Below are 17618 nucleotides of genomic sequence, written 5' to 3'. Positions count from 1 at the left end.
TAGCTAGCTAACCACTTTCATTGTCCAATACCATTATGTTTCTTAAAAAAATCATTAGACCGAATTTGTGAAAATGTTGAGACAATACAATTCAAGTTATAACATCTTAATCAAACATTCTGAAACAAAAGGTACATCAAACAAACAACAACAATAATCAAAATAATTTCTTCATGATTCAGAGCTAAGATAAAAAGCAGGTTGTTTCTCACAAATTCTGATAACATCCTTCGATTATAGTTCACTTCGCTATGAAATTCTATGCTTCCATTGTGTGTCTCTTTTATTATTATTCTCATCAAATGCTGTGTTTTAAGTTGTCTGACATACTACTTTGCAGTCCAGAGAATGCATTTGCTGAATGACTCAAAACAGACATAGCATTCGCATTTGTTTGAAATTGAAGCTGTGATAACTGATTCTGCAAGCTAATCATCTGTACTAGGTTGGAACCATAACTTGCAGAAGTTGCGTTTGTTTCAATCCCACTCGATGTAGTAGCCATTAAAGACAAAACAGAACCAGGACATGGCCGAGCATTAGCCACACATTTCAGATGGCATCCAATTCCACATTCTCCACACCAATACATCCACATATTCTTAATAGGAGGATCACTCTCACAAATATCACAAACAACCAGCCAACTCGTGTCCTCTTGATCAAACGAATTGTAAAGAACAAATGGGTGCTCATGATCTTTCCTATTCACAACTTTAGATAAGTTAGTAGCACATTCGAAATGAAGATCAATATTACAATCTACACAATGAGTTGGGTTCTCACTGTCATGATCCTTCCTTAATTGATCTTCACACGCACGGCATGAAAAGTTTGTCGACTGCATAACCAATAAAGTATGGTGGGGCATATGGTGAACTTGTTTAGGTGGTTGAAAATGAAAATGGTTGGAGGGTTTTGAATTGACAGCGCAATTGACGTGGAGGTCGAAATCGCATTTTGAGCATGTGAAACAGAAGCCATAGCCTTGTTCATTGCAGATATTGCAAAGGAAAGATCCCGTGGAATAGGTTGGGGAAGGAAGTAGTGTTAGGGGATGAGAAGGATGGAGAGGATGGTCGATATAGCGATGGGCTAGAAAGCATTCCTCGTGCAAAACAAACGTGGGATTGCATTTCGAGCAAACCAACAGGGGGGCCGGAGCAAGGAGATTTGCAGCCGGAGCAATTGCCGGTTTTGGTGCCGGGCTGAGATTCATCCATGTAAAGGAGATGAGGGTGGCTAAATTCCAAGAATCCCATATTGCAAAAATTGTATTATTGTGAGATTTGTGTTTCAATTATAAGTTTGTTTTATAGAGAAAAAAAAACAGAGCTTCTTTGACTTTTGATTGTTTATAATTTCATCATTTTATTCAAATAATATATATATATTTTAATAAAAAACCAAGAACGCCTTAACATTACTTTTTTTTTTTTTTTTTTTTTAACTTATAATAAATGTCATGACTTATTCGTGTTTGATAACACTAATAAACATTGGTGCGGCGAGACACAATTGATTTATAAGATAATAAATGTCACAAATTGAATTTTCATTAGAAGATTGGTAAGTAATACTAGTTTTTTATATTAAAATAACACTACTTATAAGTTGATTAGTACATCAAATGAGTCTTAATCAATGAGTGATCTAAAGTCAAGATTTAAATTTCTCAGTAATTACAAGTTGTACATGTATTTCATTTATGAATCACATGGAGTTGCATGAATGGTTAATTGACTAAATGCAATTATTCAATTCCCCCCAGGTAAGTCTTGGGCGCCCGGTATAATTAATTATTTATTTGTCTGAAAGAATATCAAATCATAATTGAGTTCACAAATTGACCAACTAATTAATCGAATTTAATTTTAGTTTAAAAAAAAGGTTAAGATATGGATAATTTGAAAATGCATATATAAAGCAATATTTGTAAATAATTTCAAGGCAGAAAGAACAAGTGAGGATTGATATTTAAGCTTAATTAGTTTCTCTCTCTCTATATATATATATTATCGGTTTTAATTAATAGAACAAATACATGTGCTATCATCTTATGAAACTTATTCTAATTAATTTTGTACTTGATGTATCTTACACATGTTTAAAGTCAATTTTATTAGTTAATTAACTACAAAAAGCGTGTCTTTGGAACTCTAATTCTCGTGGGCTAAAATTTTATAAATATATATAATTCAATTGTAACCAAGATTTGATATTTAAATTTCTATTAATAATTAAAATTTTCAATCATTAACTTAAAATAAATATTTGAAAATTATATAATAATAATAATTGCAGACAATATTTTTCTTTTCCCATAATATAAATTTTTGAAATAAAGGGAATTTAGAAATTACTGGATCAATTCTATAGAACTGGGACAGGCGGGCGGGCCTGTCGGTTATTAGTTATTATCCTGTAAAAGGCCTGAATCCTGAGAATATTGAAGTCCTGTATAGATCGACCCAATGGTCCAGTCCATTTTTATTATATATTTTTTAAAATTATTTTTACTCAGGTAATTAATTAATTAGATAAGGTTTTAAAAAGAAAAGAAAATAAAATAAAAATATTTCTAGGTTGCCTTGAATGAAAATCCAAGAATTACAGACATATGGAGGAATACAAAAGAAGCAGCGGTGTCCTTTCCCGTTTATCATCAAGAGAGAGAGAGAGACTCACAATCATCTACTGTTTCCTTCTCAATTCGATGACGATCGCTCTCAACCGGTAGCCGCTCCGTTCTTCCTTTAAGGTTTTTCTCAATTCTCTATCTACTTTTTCTATTGCATGATCTCGTATTTTTTCTCGATTTCCCCCAAAATTCTGTAACTTTTGTTTATTTACTTATATACTTACTCGCTTTAGGAAAAAGGCACAAGTTTGATCAGTTATGGCCGATGATTTTATTATGACTGATACGACTATCGATCTTGACTTAAACCTAGAACCCATAGATTCATCTCCCGGTTCGTCTATTCAATTTTGGTCTATATTAGATGAACTAGAGAACACGCATGGTCGAATCGAGGAAAGAATTCAACAGCTTGAAGCTATTACAACTAGGGCAATGCAACGCCATAGAAGGCAAGCCACAGAAGTTGAAGAAACGGTGGCGGCGCCGTTTCACGTTACAGATCCGTTAATCAACAATCAAGAAACGGCGGCGGCGACGACGGCGGATAGAGCTAAAATCGGGAAAAGGGATAGGGCGTGTTTGGTAGCTGAGGCTTTAGGACTCAACACGATAACTAAGAACAGTGTCGGCGATGGAGGTGGTTTCTTTGACTGTAATGTCTGTTTCGACTTGGCTAAGGAACCGATATTAACCTGTTGTGGACATTTGTTTTGTTGGGCATGTTTCCATCAGTTACCTTATGTGTATTCCACTGCTAGGGAATGCCCATCTTGTAAAGGTGAGATTGGTGAGAATAAAATTGTTCCAATTTATGGAAATGGTGGAGGCAATCTTGATTCCTCTAATTTAGGGTTTGGATCAAGAATCCCTCCTAGACCTAAAGCTAATCGGGTTGAAAGCTTGAGGGATCATCATCGTGTCTCCCATATTCCAGTTTCTGCAGCACTTAGGAGAATTAGGATGGGGATTGATTCAAATGGAAGCCCTAGCACTCAAATTCGTACCTCTTTAACCGAGAGTGCTGCTTCGGTTTCGTCAATTTCATCTGCTATAAATAGTGCAGAGAGATTAGTGGAGGACTTGGAGACCTACCTACGCAACCGCATCCTACGTAGAACTGATTCCGACATAGTATTCACTATTAGTAACGCCGAGGCAGAAGATCCTATTGGTCCTGCAGGAAGCGCAGGTCCTTCGGATGAGGAGCAATTGGCGAGAATGATAACTAGTGCCGGTGCAGTTTCTTTCAGTCGATCCACTGTAGGACCTCCTTCTCCTGAAGTTGCAGATGAGGAAACAGAATCTTCCCATGAGGTCCAACGGAGAAGATTGATCTGATGATATGAAGATCTTGATGTTGTTCATAAATCATAGTGAAGAACTGGTTAAAGTTTTTAAAGAGTTATTTGAACTTCGTTTTCTTTCATTTGGTGGATTATTAATGGCTTTTTTTGTTAATATTTCAAAGCCATTGGGGATTATCATATATTATATTGCATAATTTTATAATTTATGGGGTTTTATATCATCATACATCTTTTGTTTTAGAAGTTTTTAAATGTACTTCATTTAGAAACATTCTATTCAACCTATCTTGATTAAAATTGCTAGCTTTCAGTTTGGAATAACAATTCTAGTTTTTAGGACTATATAAAATTGAATACTTCATTTTACAAAGAAGTTTTCATATATAATTAGTTAATCCATAAATGTAAATCTGACTGATTTCAAAGCTTTGACTTGATTAAAATTCCCCTATAATATTTATTTGATAAAATTAACTCTATAAATATGAAAGTTTATAGAACAAGTTAATCCAACTAGATTTGGAGAGAATTAACTCAAATGACCAATTTATTTATTTTTTAACATCAAAATTCCTTTTATATATATGTATAAAAACTTTGGGCAGTCAAACCTAATTTTAATGCATTAAAACTCCATTAGCTATTCAAACTTGTTGTTCACTTAAAATTGGAATAACAATAAAATTGTTTACTAAAAGCTTGTTGGTGAAATTTAACATCTAATTCAAAATACTAATATAAGAAATAATAGTATAATTACAAAAACAATTGGTACCATATATATATATATTTATTTAATACAATCCATATCATAATAGTTATATTAAATTAGAGGGTTTTCATTATGAATTAAATATAAAACCTTAATTGAGTACAGTGAATTATTTTGAATTAAAAATACACAAATAAATAAACAATTTTGAGATTCCAATTTTTTTTGATACATACCCAAAAATCTTGTTATTTTAGGGTATAATATTTTCGATATAACCCTAGTTTCATATTAATTTGGTTCATCTCAGGGAAATAAATTATTATTAATTGTTTTATCTGCATTTACTAATATATTTTTTTTATATTAAACAAAAAATAAAATAATTTGCCGCGAGCAAATGTAAAATAAATAAATAAATCACGAATCAGTTGATCTGAATCATTCTCTCTCCTTCCTCCTCCCGCCGGCGGCCGGCGATAAGTCGTCTGCTATTTGGAAGCTTCATTGCGATTGAAAATGATATACGTTGACGGCGTTCCATTTTCTTCTAAATCAGCTTCTTCGTCTCAGGTTATCTTCCATCTTCAACTTATACTCCATTCATCAACTAGGTCAACGGTTTAAAATACAACTTTGTTTCCAATTAAGGCTGCAAAAGCTGTGATTTTCTTTTGAGCCAAGGTTTTTCCATCCATAACTGAGTTGCATCTGATGATCACTGCTAAAAGAAATTGATTTAACCAAGAGCTATTACATGAAATCCACTAGTTTATTTTGGAACTCTAAAAGATTCTTATTTTGATCTGGTTTTCAAAATGATGTCAATCATAGGATACTGAAATCTTCTTTGTTTGAACAGGGCGGTGATACTGTTCTTGCGTTGCTAGAGAACCCAATTCTGGCATCTGCATCAGCTTCATTCAATGGAATCTCAGTGCACAATTATTCTGTTTCTCAGGAAACTGAATCACGAACACCGAGCCAACAGAAATGTGTTTACGTCTTCCAAAGAGAATATGCTACTGTAGATCCTGCTCTGGTGGATGTATGTTTTGTTTTTCATTTATTGATTGTTGTTTATGATCCTAAACATGATGTGTTTTAAATATTTTTTACCATTTTTTTCCGCTTGAGAAGTTTGTGGGAACTGATGAAGCAACGACCTGTGTGGCGCTTGTCATTCGCAATAGAAGAAGTGGAATGTAAGGATTTGAACAAGTTACAAGAATTTTCATCAATGTGTTATGAAATGTATCGTCCACTTACAGTCAATAAAATATTTCAGGACATCTGTTGCCCATATGGATTCTCCAAAAGTTGTGGACATTGGACTCAAGCAGATGCTCACATTACTGGTTGACAAAGATTCTCATGACGAATTGGATGTAAAAATACCTGCTTCCTGTATATTTTTGTGCACATGAATCTTTTATCATTTGCTTGCATAATATGGATAGATTCTGATTCACGTACATAATGAAATGCAGGTCCATCTAGTTGGTGGTTTTGATGATGCCTCAAATCAAGTCTGGATTGAGATCTTGTACTTTCTCTCATTTTTTTAGAGGTCAAGTTGGGTGAAACAGTTATTAAATAGTTTGCTTATTATTAATCTTTTGACAGAAAAACATTAGTGGAAAAAAAAGAGGAACTATTGCAAAACCAGATGGCTATTCCTTTCCTTTGTGTGCCAAGATAATTTTATCTCTACAGCAGAACAGGAGAAGCTTTAACATTCTGACTTTCCATGTTCTTGGGAACAACACCAGATGCAATGCAGATGGACATCCAGTTCCAATTTTTCATGGATTGCTGGTTAGTTTTATACAATGAAATCATTCATTTGTGCTCAACTTTTTGTGCCCTTATCTTGAATGAGTTATTGACTTAGTATTGAAACTTTCACAATATATATTTCTTTTGTATATGGTCAGACTCGAACTCATGATCATGATGAGTTACTACACTCTACCATTGAGCTATGAGCCCCGCTATCTTTTCTATCACATTCTTTTTTGTTAATGGCCCGGGTGTGAAAAATCGAACCCATGACCTTAAGGACATGAGTTGTTGTGCTCTTCCACTGAGTTATGGGTCTCCAGTCTCCACTAAGAAAATGATCTAGATATTACTTTTTATTTTGTAAATGGTCCGGGTGTGAAGATTCAAACTCGGGAACATGAATTTATGTGCGTTCTTTAAATACCATTTTTAAAGAATCGCATTATAATACTAAACTTCCTTCAAGAAAGTTCTTTCCATTTTGACATGTTCAACACCCTGTGTTGCCACTTCTTTCTGTATCCACTTCAGCTGAAAATCAAACAGGACTGTTCATCTTCTGAGTAAAAATTTGAACTGTTATTGGCATCTTAACATCTGCTATATTGAGCATCCATCTTGTGCTTTTATGAATTTGACTACTACATAGTATGATCACCATATAGAATATCTAAACCTTGGCTTAAATGATTGAACTATAACCAGCAGTTGCTTTTAAATACTCTGTTACAGTAGCTGTCAAGTAGATAATATATGGTTAACGGCATGCTATTTGCTTGTTAAATAACTTATTCTGGCATTGGCTAGTGGTGGATATAAGTGCTAAAAGAGAAGTCTGTAATCTGTATGTTTCTTTCTTGCCTATTCTAGGTAGATACATCTAGTGGATCAGTCATGGCAGCTACCTTTGATCGGTCGACTAGATGCCCAGATGAACTAATCAGAAGAATACGAGTGAGTGCTTCTTTTGAAGATCCCAGATGGAAGGGAAAGTTATTGGATACATATCATACTCAGACAGACAGATTTAATATTGCTCCATGTTCATGGTAAACTTCCATGTTTGTTCTGCTGGTTTTAGTTTTTGTGATGGCTATTTCCTTTTTCGTTTTGATTTTGTTACCTTCCTTGTGTTAAATTATTTCACACGATTATCAATTACCTATAGGTCAAACCATCTGTTACATATTGCTTCATCAGTGATGAATCTGTCTGATTCTGAAATCCTCCTCTCATGTTCCACTTCACCTTTTGCTGAGAGCCCCGATTTTGTGGATAATGAACGAAGGTACTAAGCTTGTTGTTTTTTTTATCTGATTTTAGTATCAGGATATTTTTGAAAAGAAAACCATGCACATATTATGTTGTTCCATAAATATTAGCAGAGACTGACGGCTTATTTCCTCCTTATATTCAGGCTGTTCAACTACTTGCTCCATTCTCCAGACTGGAAAGATACCTTTCCCATGAATCAGTCGCGTGTATATAAAAGGAACTCCGACGGTGGCTGGATAAGATGCTGAGTATACATTTATCTCCCATAATCTTATTGAACAAATCAAAGGTGCGGATAACACCCACCCTGTTCTCTAATTTATTCGCATATATGCTATTGACCACTGTGCTATATGATTAAAATAAGCCTTTATTAACACCACATTAGAGGTTTGGTCCTAATTTACATCCACTCAAATATCCTATTTATGTGTGTATAAAATATAGATGAGTTCCCTTCTGCACATCTTGAAATGCAACAAATTTGTCAACATTGCCGCTTGCAATGTGTTTCCATCAAAAAAGTTCACAAGTTCTCATATGTTGTCGGCATTCAAAGTATTCATATCTCTTAAGTTTTTACCGTTCAAAACTCATTGTAAGAAATTTGTGCAAAATTTTACTTGAACCAAATTACATTTCATCTTATGATCTTGTTGCCCCCATTGTGATGGTCATGTAGTTTGATATGTTAGTAATTGGGTAAGCGTTTTCTTCAATTTCTCTAACCAAATTTGACTTGTCCTCCACCCCATGTATGCATAGAAATCATAGTGAAAGAAAAGTTTAGGGGTTTTCCTATTTTCCTTCATTCTTGAACGAACATATACAATTATTCAATCATATAGGTGGGACTATTTGAGCCTTCCATATGTCACATCTAATTCTTATCTCCTGTTCAAGAATAGTGGAGCAATCTTCTTATAAAAATATTTGGATGTCGCCAATTTCTATGTTTGCATTGCAAAAATGCAAATTGTTTCCCTCCACTCTTTTAAATAAAGAGGACATCAAGTACTAGCCATTTGACATAATTTCTTTTGGAACATTCTGTTCACACTAATGACTCCATGAACACCATCCCCAATAGTAGCTATATATATTATATGATATTGATGGGTTTCAAAAGTCTCGTTCATTTAATCAATCCAACCTAGATTCCATAAAGTTTCAATCAATTCCTGCCATGTAATACATTTTGATACTCATGGCATCTCTCGAATACTTCCACATTATCAAATAATCTTCTCAATTGTTTCTTTCCAATCTTATAAGATCACCAAAGTCAAGTATCAACTCTCATATATTCAAATTCATACTGAACCTTCATGACCGCCCCAAACCGGGGAAAGCCAACAAAGTTTGAAGGATTCTGGCTAATGAAACTATAAGAATCTCACATATTATCCTCAAACCATGGAGCACATGTTGTGTCCAAGCTATGGAATCGACGAAACAATTGCAAACAAATGTTCTTAGCTAAACCTATGGAAATACACCCACTAAGTTGTTGCTCTTCTTCTTCTTCTTCACTTTTACTAATAAGAAAATATGAACAAACTCCATCCACTTGAAGAACAAAATGACAGTTGCAAATTCATGAGAATCAATTTCCTATGTTGTCCAAAACAATATCTCTGAGGCTTTCATTATCACAATACAAAAATCTACTTGCCAAAACCTATTCTAAAAATGGGAATTCCTTGAGAAATCAATAATCTTTCTCAACGTACTTCTCCAGTAAATTTGTCTTTTACTCACAAAAGACAATCTAGGAATTAAACAAATCAAGAAAGGAGATGAGAAAAACATTTCATAATATATGTTTTTAATAATCTCTATTCCTAAATAGAAAATAGAAAATACTATCATATTAAATTAAATAGTATTATTAATTCGTTGGTTGTGTCTGCGTGTGATTGAACCCTAGTCTCCATTTCATATCCTAATTATAAACTAAAAAGATAAATATTATTCTGATAAATTTAAAGGGAAATATCATAATATTATTAATTTATGGTTAGACTTGCTTGAAAATGTAGAAAAGTTACAAAATGAACTCTCTAAACATAAAAATATACTAAAAAATATGAGCATAATTTTGTTGATTAAATAAATTGTTAAATCCTAAAATCAAACTATTTAAGTATTTATTTAAACAAATAATAATTTTGAAAGAGTACTAGGCTAATACGGGGTTAGCCCTCAATTTTAATTAATTAATTAATAAATATTTTCTAATTGATTATATATATATTGGGAAAGTTTTTATATAATATATTATAATTATATATTTATTTTTAATAAAATTTAAATAAGTAATAATCTTTTTATTTTTATGGCTTAACTTTTTTTTAAACGGGCCTCCAATTTTCACGACTGGACACCCTAGGAGGCTAGAACAAGTCCTTTGGTCAAGTCAAGTTGTTTAAACTTTTAAAATTCATAATATAATAGGCTAAATATTTCACATAAATAATATATATATATATATATATATATATATATATATATATATATATATATATATATATATATATATATATATATATATATATATATATATATCATGTCTATCTTATAAATTTTAAATTTTAAATTATACCCATTAAGAAATTATCATAGATAATAATATTAGATAATAATATTGTATAATATTATCACAATCTCCAAAGATTCATAATACTATTTTGATAATATTATGACAATCTGAGGAGTAACATGGGAGGGAGGGATCTATGTGTAGCTATATTGGTTGGAAAAAAGATAAAAGGTGAGGAGATAAAAAAATTTTGTTATTTTTTTCTAATCAGCTCCATATATTCCTTCTCTCAAATTTCAAATCCGAATCGTTTCTCTTTCATTTATTATCCTTTAAATATTAAAGTATATTATTAGTTAAATCAGACTTTTCTATTATAATTTATTTATACGCATCTCTATGACGATAAGCCCGGCCCAAAATCAGGGTGTGTGCAAAGTTATTTATTTTCGCAATTAATTTTTTTAACTGACTATTTAAAAGAGGCCCATAGAAACATACATACAATAGGCCAATTTGTATATTTAAATATTTGACTTAAAATAAACTTAGATGCCTTTATTATTATTATTATTATTATTATTATTATTATTATTTATTTATTTATTTATTTAGGGAAGTCTAGTCGATTAAAATTTAGAGTGGATATAAAATCTTTAAATTTGAGAGTATATAAAATTGGTATGTAAACTAGTAAAATTAAAATTCTAGAATTTATATAAAATCGTTAATTAATGGTAAACTCGTAAGATCGATAATTTTGTTTAAAATGATAAGAATTTAATATCTGAAAAAATATTAGTTATATATTAATATTATTTATATAATAATTAAGTATTTTATATCTTAATTATTTTTAAAATTTTATATATTTAAATATAAATTAATTAAATAATAATAATAATAAATTAATAACACTGTAAACAAAATTATATTTATAAATTTAATTATATTAATTAATTTATTTGAATAAATAATATTTTTAATTAATAAATATAAATTATTATTTTAAAGTATATAATATAAAATCTTAATATAGTAATTTTTTTTACTTATTAAGTTTTCTCAAATATCATTAAATATTCATACTCCAAAGTTTAAGAGCTTCTTCTATTTTTTTTTTTAGGTTTCTAGAACCCAAAACATTTAAAAATAGTGATTAATTAAAGAGAGATACATTTCTATATTAATCACCTATGTGGCTATGACCTATCCCTCTTTACGGTTTTCTTTATTTAAATATAAATATTTTTTTACGGTAATTTGGGGGGTAAATTAGGGTTTCTTTAAAAAAAATAGTTTAATATAATTTGAGAATTTTTTTTATGTACATATTACTTAAATACTCTTATCTTTAATAAATATTTAAGTAAAAAGTAATTTAATATATTATTCATTAAATTGATTGATTTAATATATGAAAATAATAGGAGAATTAATTGATTTAATAGATGAAAAAATAAGAGAGTTAATGATTGTGTTTTTGGGTAAAATCCTCAAAATAATTTAGTTGAGACATATCCTAAATTATGTTGACCGAAGGCTTCCTAGGTCTTAATTATTTTGGAATAATTTAAAATATACCATCTTCAATCTTACCTATCTCTTAAAATTTAATTTATTATTATATTTTAATTAGTTTGTTTTAAAGAGTAAATAATGTATAATAAAAATAATGTTCATCTCCTCTCTTTATTAAAACTTCTATCTTGTTTTTTCATTGAAGTTACTACATCGGTTATGTCACATTAAAAAAATAGAGTAAATAGTGTGAGTTTATTTTTTAGTGTTTTTTTTGTTTGTATCATATTAAAATAATTTATTTTATGAATGTAAGAATTTGTGTGTTGTGAATTGAAAATTATACATCCCTTTTAATCTAAGAAAATTAAAAATCATTCTTTTTATATATAAAAAAAAATTGTCCAATTGGGTGATTGAAATTAATATATTTTAATTCAAAAGTTTGTTTTAATTACCTTAACTTGTAGAAAATTGTACAAGTTTTCTAACAACAATTTAAACTAAATTAAGAAGGAAGTATTTTAAGAGATTACTTTTTGAAGTAGAACAAATTCCACATCTCATAATAGAAAGAAATTGCAGTTTTTGCTTTGTTGATTAGATCCCCTCTTGAATTATTTTTGAAAAAAAAAATTAAGAATTTCAAACAAGAGTAGTGTTGAACAAGGTGTTAGGTTTTTGTTATGTGAGATTAATAATAAAAAAATATGTCACACTTCTGCCTAACCTTATAATCAAATTGTTCCTTGTCCAATTTTATTTATATTTTATCTCCTTGCACAATTTAATATATTTAGAGAGGATTATGTCACATACTAAGTTATATATTAGTTGTGTGCATTATTTTTTCTAATATTATTAAGAAATAACCGTATTGAATGAATTTATTTTAATGCAGTGAATCATTTGTGTAATATGAGCCCGAAAATTGAATATGATAATTTTTTTAAAAATATTGGTAAGTGATTGAAAATTAGAAATCACTAACTCAAATTATGATTTTAATTAACTCAACTTCCATATCGGTCAAATACATACTAATTTGGTGTATAAAATATTTAGTATAATCCACATTATTTTATAATATGATCTGAGACATAATAATAGATAACATTCTAATTTTCTTACAAATTCTCAAATAACAATTCAAACAAAAAAAATTATACATATTTTACCATATAATTATTAAAATATAAAAAAAAAATCATAATCAATTAGAATCAAAATTTTCCCATTGATTTGACATTATAGTAAGATTTATTTTTTTAAGAGTTTGTCGTAAATTTTACCTAAAAACATAACCATCAAATCTCTTATCTTTTCGTCCATCAATTCAATAAATAAAATACTAATAAAAATATTTAAGTAATATATACATAAAAATCAGTTTTTTTCTAAATTATTTCAACTAATATATTTTTTTTAAACTCAATATTTACTTCCAAATAACCCAGATCAAACGAGCTCTAATAATGTATCATCCAAAAATGAAAAGTTATAGAATAGGATTTACCGAGATTTAAATCATAGCTATAATTTTTTATATATTGTTTGTTTAATTTTTATATTCTTATTATATGAACTTAAACAAAAATATAGCTTAATCAATGAAAATACTTAATAATTTATATCTAATAAAATATATTATTTTTAAGAAAATATAAAAAATTGATAAGAAAAGGGGTATAAATGTAATTGTCCATGACAAATAGTAATGAAACAGAGCTTCATACTAACTTCCCCGCCTATATAATGCTCCTTGAAGGACAATTATCTCTCTCTTATTCAAATATTGATTTTAGAAATTAAAATAAAATAAAATAAAATTATATATATATATATAAGCAATAAAATTAAAAAAAAAAAGAGTAAAGAGTCCGCGAAATAGACGAAGACGACGATGGCGAGAAAAGAAACCCTAATTCTTTTTTCTTATTAGAAATGGAGGGATACGATTTCGTCTGCTGAAGAGAAGAAGAAGAACAACATTCATGGCCGACGAAGGAGAAGGAGGAGGAATACTGAAGCGATTGGATTGGACGACCTGGGATGAGCTTCTGTTAGCCTGTGCAGTCGAGCGTCATGGCTCTAAGGATTGGGATTTGGTCGCCATAGAGTTACAGGCGAGAAGTTCTCTCCCTCTTACGGCACAGACTTGTAAGGGCAAATTTATCGACCTCAACCGCCGTTTCATGAATGAAGACGGAGGAGGAAACGCCGCCGCCGTTGTTCATTCTTCATCCGTTCCTTGGATTGAGGATCTCCGTAAACTCAGAGTTGCAGAGCTACGACAGGAGGTTCATCTACATGATCTTTCGATCCAGTAAATATCTTCTATCTCTCTCAATTTTCTTATACGTAAGCCATTTCTATTTGGATCTGAAACACTGTTCCGATCGATCCGTATCTGTGTGTATATTCAAACAGAAAGTTGCAGTTGAAGGTGAAGAGATTGGAAGAGAAGGAAGAAGAGGAAGAAGAAGAGGAGAAGTTGAAGGTTAGAGGAGATGACAACAGCAACGACGACGAAAAGCCAGATCTGATGGATGTTTCTCATGTAGACAACAACAACAAACGCGAAGACGTCGATGAAGCCTCGCCGGAAACCGCCGTACGCGACGGTTCCGACAGGGAAAACCTATCGTTTAACGAGTCGAATTCGTCGCAGAACCGGTCTAGAGAAACTGAACCGGTTGAGAAACTGAATCGAGTTACGAGCGATTCGTCTAACGACAGTTCGGATACGATTGCGAAACACGCGCCGCCGCTGCCGCCGCCGACGTCAAAAGCGAATCAGGCAGAGAAAAGTGGAAAATCGGCGACTAATTCAAAGAAAGGGAATAAGGATTTATGTAGCAGCGACGTTCAAAGTTCGGCGAGTTTATCGAAGAAGAAACGCCGGTTAGGGAATGAACCAGTGGTTTCTCCCGCCACCATTAAACAACGACGGGAGGCGGTGAAATCTGAACCGTTGGTTGCGTTTTTAGATGTTATCCGATCGCATAAACACGGTTCGCTCTTTGAACGCCGGCTTGATAATCAGGTATGGTTTAATTTTTATGTTTTTCATTACGCCAGGTTCATTCTATTATCTACCGTCGGATCATGGTTTTTGTTTTAATCTTCACCATACGATATAGATTAAATAACCAATCGCACAAACATTAAACCACATTTTTTAATTTTTAATAAATTAATTTTAAAATGAAATGATGGCTAATGTTATATGCGCGTGTGTGAACATACGTGTGACATTGGCCAACAAATCTCTCGTTTTTTAAAGCTATTTCATTACTTATATTTATTTATAAATCACATATTCTCTCTTACTAACAAACATACGTTTTTTCTTGTTTGATTAAAAATTTTTAAAAATAAATTTTTTATTGTTAAAAGTTAAAAATATTTTTATTGTTAAAAGTTAAAAATATTTTTATTTTTATTTTTATTTTTTAAAGATAAATTAATTTTATATTTTTAAATAAAAGATAATTTTGGTATTGAAGTATATAAAAGAATGATTAGATGTTGAAACTGTATTTGATTTTTGAAATAAAAAACTTATTAAATTATTATTTATTTTCTTATTGTAATAGATTTTATGGAATATTCTACATCTTTTTCACCTACTATAATTAGTTTATTATATTTTTCATTTATTTCTTTTATTAATGAAATATTTAATTTAAAATAATATGTTATTTTGTATAACTTGATTTATTATTTTAATACTGAATAAAATATTATTTAATTATTCTATTTTTATATATATTTGAATGAAAAAATATTTATTCTTATTTACCTAATATTATAAGAATTGTTCTATCTCATCATTATTTTTTTTAGACAATTTATTTAATATTTTTCACAACTTTTTTTAAAATTCATTATATATTCATAAAGATGTATTATTGCATATGTCCTATTTGAAAAACAAATGTTATTTTAAATTATGTTATTAGTTGTGGAATGAGGATTTGAATCTTAAGTTTTAAAATATGTTGTATAATATAATAGCGGATAGTTGTAAAGTGGCATTGATTTCCTTTTGTGGGTCCAAGTAATGAAACATTATTATCATCGTTTGTTACAGAAAACGGAAGAGTACAATGAGATAATCCGACAGCATATTGATCTGGAAACCATCCGGCGAAAGGTGGCCGCAAAATCATCTTCATATTATTCATCGGACGCCTCCAAATTCTACCGCGACGTACTCCTTCTCTTCACCAACATCATCACCGTCTTCCCCAAGTCATCCAAAGAATCCTTAGCAGCTCTCCAGCTCCGCACTTTAGTTTTAAAAGAAATCAGTGAGAAAATGACCAATCTCCAAAAACCCGGTCTTTCAATCGACTCCGACGACACAAACACCGCCGCTCAACCCGACCCGGATAAACCAAATACCAGCTTGTTAACCAAAAACCGTCCCACATCCACTCCAATCGTTGTATGTCGCAAGAGAAGCTCCATCTCCGCCGCAAAATCTACGGCGGCTGCAAAAGATTTGAAAGAGGATGACAGCCCCCCGGTAAAGGTTAAGAGCAAGGAAAAGCCTGTGACGGGTACTAGAAGTTTGAGAAAAGGAATAAAGAGCAGGGCAGCATCCAAACCTCCTTCACCTTCAGAAGACAAGAGCGTTCCAAGCTCCCCTGAACCTGATCAGAAAAAGATAACAACAACAACTTCATCGTCTAGGAAGAAAGGGGCGGCTGATTTTTTGAAAAGGATAAAGAAAAACGCTTCCCCTGCTAAAGGTAATACTACTAATTCAAGTTTGTTGGAGAGATTGAGGAGTGATGATGCGGCGAGTAATAAGAAAGGTAGTGGTGGTGGTGGTGATCGCCGGAAAGAGTTACCGAAGAGGGGAGTTGTAAAGCAGACAAAGGAGGAGAGCCCACCACCACCGCCGACGAAGAAACCGGCCGCCGGGAAGTCGCAGCCGGTGAGGCGAGGGAGGGAGGGTACAAGTACAAGGAGCGGCGGCGCCGGAGGGGGGAGTGCAGTGGCGACTAAGAGGAGGAGAGATGAAGGAGATACGAATACTACTGCTAAAAAACGTACAAGGAGGTAATAATACTCATAATAAAGAATTCTTGTAAATTACTTTTTTTTTTCTTTCTTTCTTGGTTAAATCAGGATCGGATTTTTGTTTTTGTTGAGTAGTAGTTGTTGCCATAAATGTGTTTTTTTTTTAGACTAGTGGTGAATTCAAGATACCGTCTGAATTAGAGGGGCCACCTTTCCTGGTCTTGTGATTTACTATGAAAAAGATTAGATACATTTTATTTGGTCATACTTTTATACCTTAACATTTGCAGTTATTTGCTAGGTTTATTTTTTATATTATTTTAGTGATTTCTGCTAATGAAACTCTTTTATAGTTTCCATCCTAACTCAAGATTAGAAGGATTTGAGATTTAAGAAGAGAAGTTTGTTAAACACGTGAGTTTTGAAATTCATCAAATGATATAATAGTGTTGATTGAAAAACCAGAAAAAAAAAAAAAAAATGTAGAATTACATGGCCATTGAATGTGTTGGAACAATAACCAAAAATAATTTTAAAAAGTTACTTATTAGTCTCGAGATTCATTCAACGACGGGATGATAATATGTTTCTTAAAAAAAAACAAAATTTCATGAACATAGAAGGTTGGGTGAAACTACACTTGGAAAAATAATTCATCGTAACAATAGATTGTGTGTTGTATTAGAGGAAAATTAACGAAAAAATTTACTCAGAAAAAAAAAATTAACAGAAACATCTGAAAAAAAATATATTGTTAAAAATATAAAAATAAATTATTAGAGGCCACACTCAATAATA

At 31.2% G+C, this 17618-nt stretch overlaps 4 protein-coding genes across 4 annotated transcripts; 3 read left to right on the top strand and 1 right to left on the bottom strand.

Moving 5' to 3' along the window:
• Positions 1 to 298: 298 nt before the first annotated feature.
• Positions 299 to 1219, bottom strand: LOC124925080. The gene has a single exon (XM_047465053.1). It carries the CDS (start codon positions 1217 to 1219, stop codon positions 299 to 301), a length of 921 nt encoding a protein of 306 aa, XP_047321009.1.
• A 1377-nt stretch (positions 1220 to 2596) lies between these two features.
• Positions 2597 to 4173, top strand: LOC124926812. Its single transcript, XM_047467120.1, has 2 exons — positions 2597 to 2761; positions 2875 to 4173. Exon 2 carries the CDS (start codon positions 2900 to 2902, stop codon positions 3980 to 3982), a length of 1083 nt encoding a protein of 360 aa, XP_047323076.1. The 5' UTR covers positions 2597 to 2761; positions 2875 to 2899; the 3' UTR covers positions 3983 to 4173.
• Positions 4174 to 5092: 919 nt separating this feature from the next.
• Positions 5093 to 8264, top strand: LOC124925874 (protein N-terminal asparagine amidohydrolase). Its single transcript, XM_047465993.1, has 9 exons — positions 5093 to 5236; positions 5526 to 5711; positions 5804 to 5868; positions 5952 to 6051; positions 6154 to 6192; positions 6290 to 6481; positions 7319 to 7497; positions 7617 to 7736; positions 7866 to 8264. Exons 1-9 carry the CDS (start codon positions 5183 to 5185, stop codon positions 7969 to 7971), a joined length of 1041 nt encoding a protein of 346 aa, XP_047321949.1. The 5' UTR covers positions 5093 to 5182; the 3' UTR covers positions 7972 to 8264.
• Positions 8265 to 13587: 5323 nt separating this feature from the next.
• On the top strand, positions 13588 to 17085 carry LOC124923756 (nucleolar and coiled-body phosphoprotein 1-like). The gene is made up of 3 exons (XM_047463725.1): positions 13588 to 14112; positions 14217 to 14832; positions 15883 to 17085. Exons 1-3 carry the CDS (start codon positions 13781 to 13783, stop codon positions 16861 to 16863), a joined length of 1929 nt encoding a protein of 642 aa, XP_047319681.1. The 5' UTR covers positions 13588 to 13780; the 3' UTR covers positions 16864 to 17085.
• Positions 17086 to 17618: the final 533 nt, after the last annotated feature.

Source organism: Impatiens glandulifera, chromosome 2 (genome assembly GCF_907164915.1).
Source record: "Impatiens glandulifera chromosome 2, dImpGla2.1, whole genome shotgun sequence".
NCBI classification, from domain to species: Eukaryota; Viridiplantae; Streptophyta; class Magnoliopsida; order Ericales; family Balsaminaceae; genus Impatiens; species Impatiens glandulifera.
This window is presented reverse-complemented; position numbering and strand designations above follow the sequence as displayed.

Coding starts and splice junctions, on each gene's coding strand:
- LOC124925874 (XM_047465993.1), top strand. CDS start 5,183: ATGATATACGTTGACGGCGTTCCATTTTCTTCTAAATCAGCTTCTTCG. Junction 6,052..6,153: donor ATTCTCATGACGAATTGGAT/GTAAAAATACCT, acceptor AATGAAATGCAG/GTCCATCTAGTTGGTGGTTT. Junction 6,193..6,289: donor TTGATGATGCCTCAAATCAA/GTCTGGATTGAG, acceptor ATCTTTTGACAG/AAAAACATTAGTGGAAAAAA.
- LOC124925080 (XM_047465053.1), bottom strand. CDS start 1,219: ATGAATCTCAGCCCGGCACCAAAACCGGCAATTGCTCCGGCTGCAAAT.
- LOC124923756 (XM_047463725.1), top strand. CDS start 13,781: ATGGCCGACGAAGGAGAAGGAGGAGGAATACTGAAGCGATTGGATTGG. Junction 14,113..14,216: donor CTACATGATCTTTCGATCCA/GTAAATATCTTC, acceptor ATATTCAAACAG/AAAGTTGCAGTTGAAGGTGA. Junction 14,833..15,882: donor AACGCCGGCTTGATAATCAG/GTATGGTTTAAT, acceptor CGTTTGTTACAG/AAAACGGAAGAGTACAATGA.
- LOC124926812 (XM_047467120.1), top strand. CDS start 2,900: ATGGCCGATGATTTTATTATGACTGATACGACTATCGATCTTGACTTA.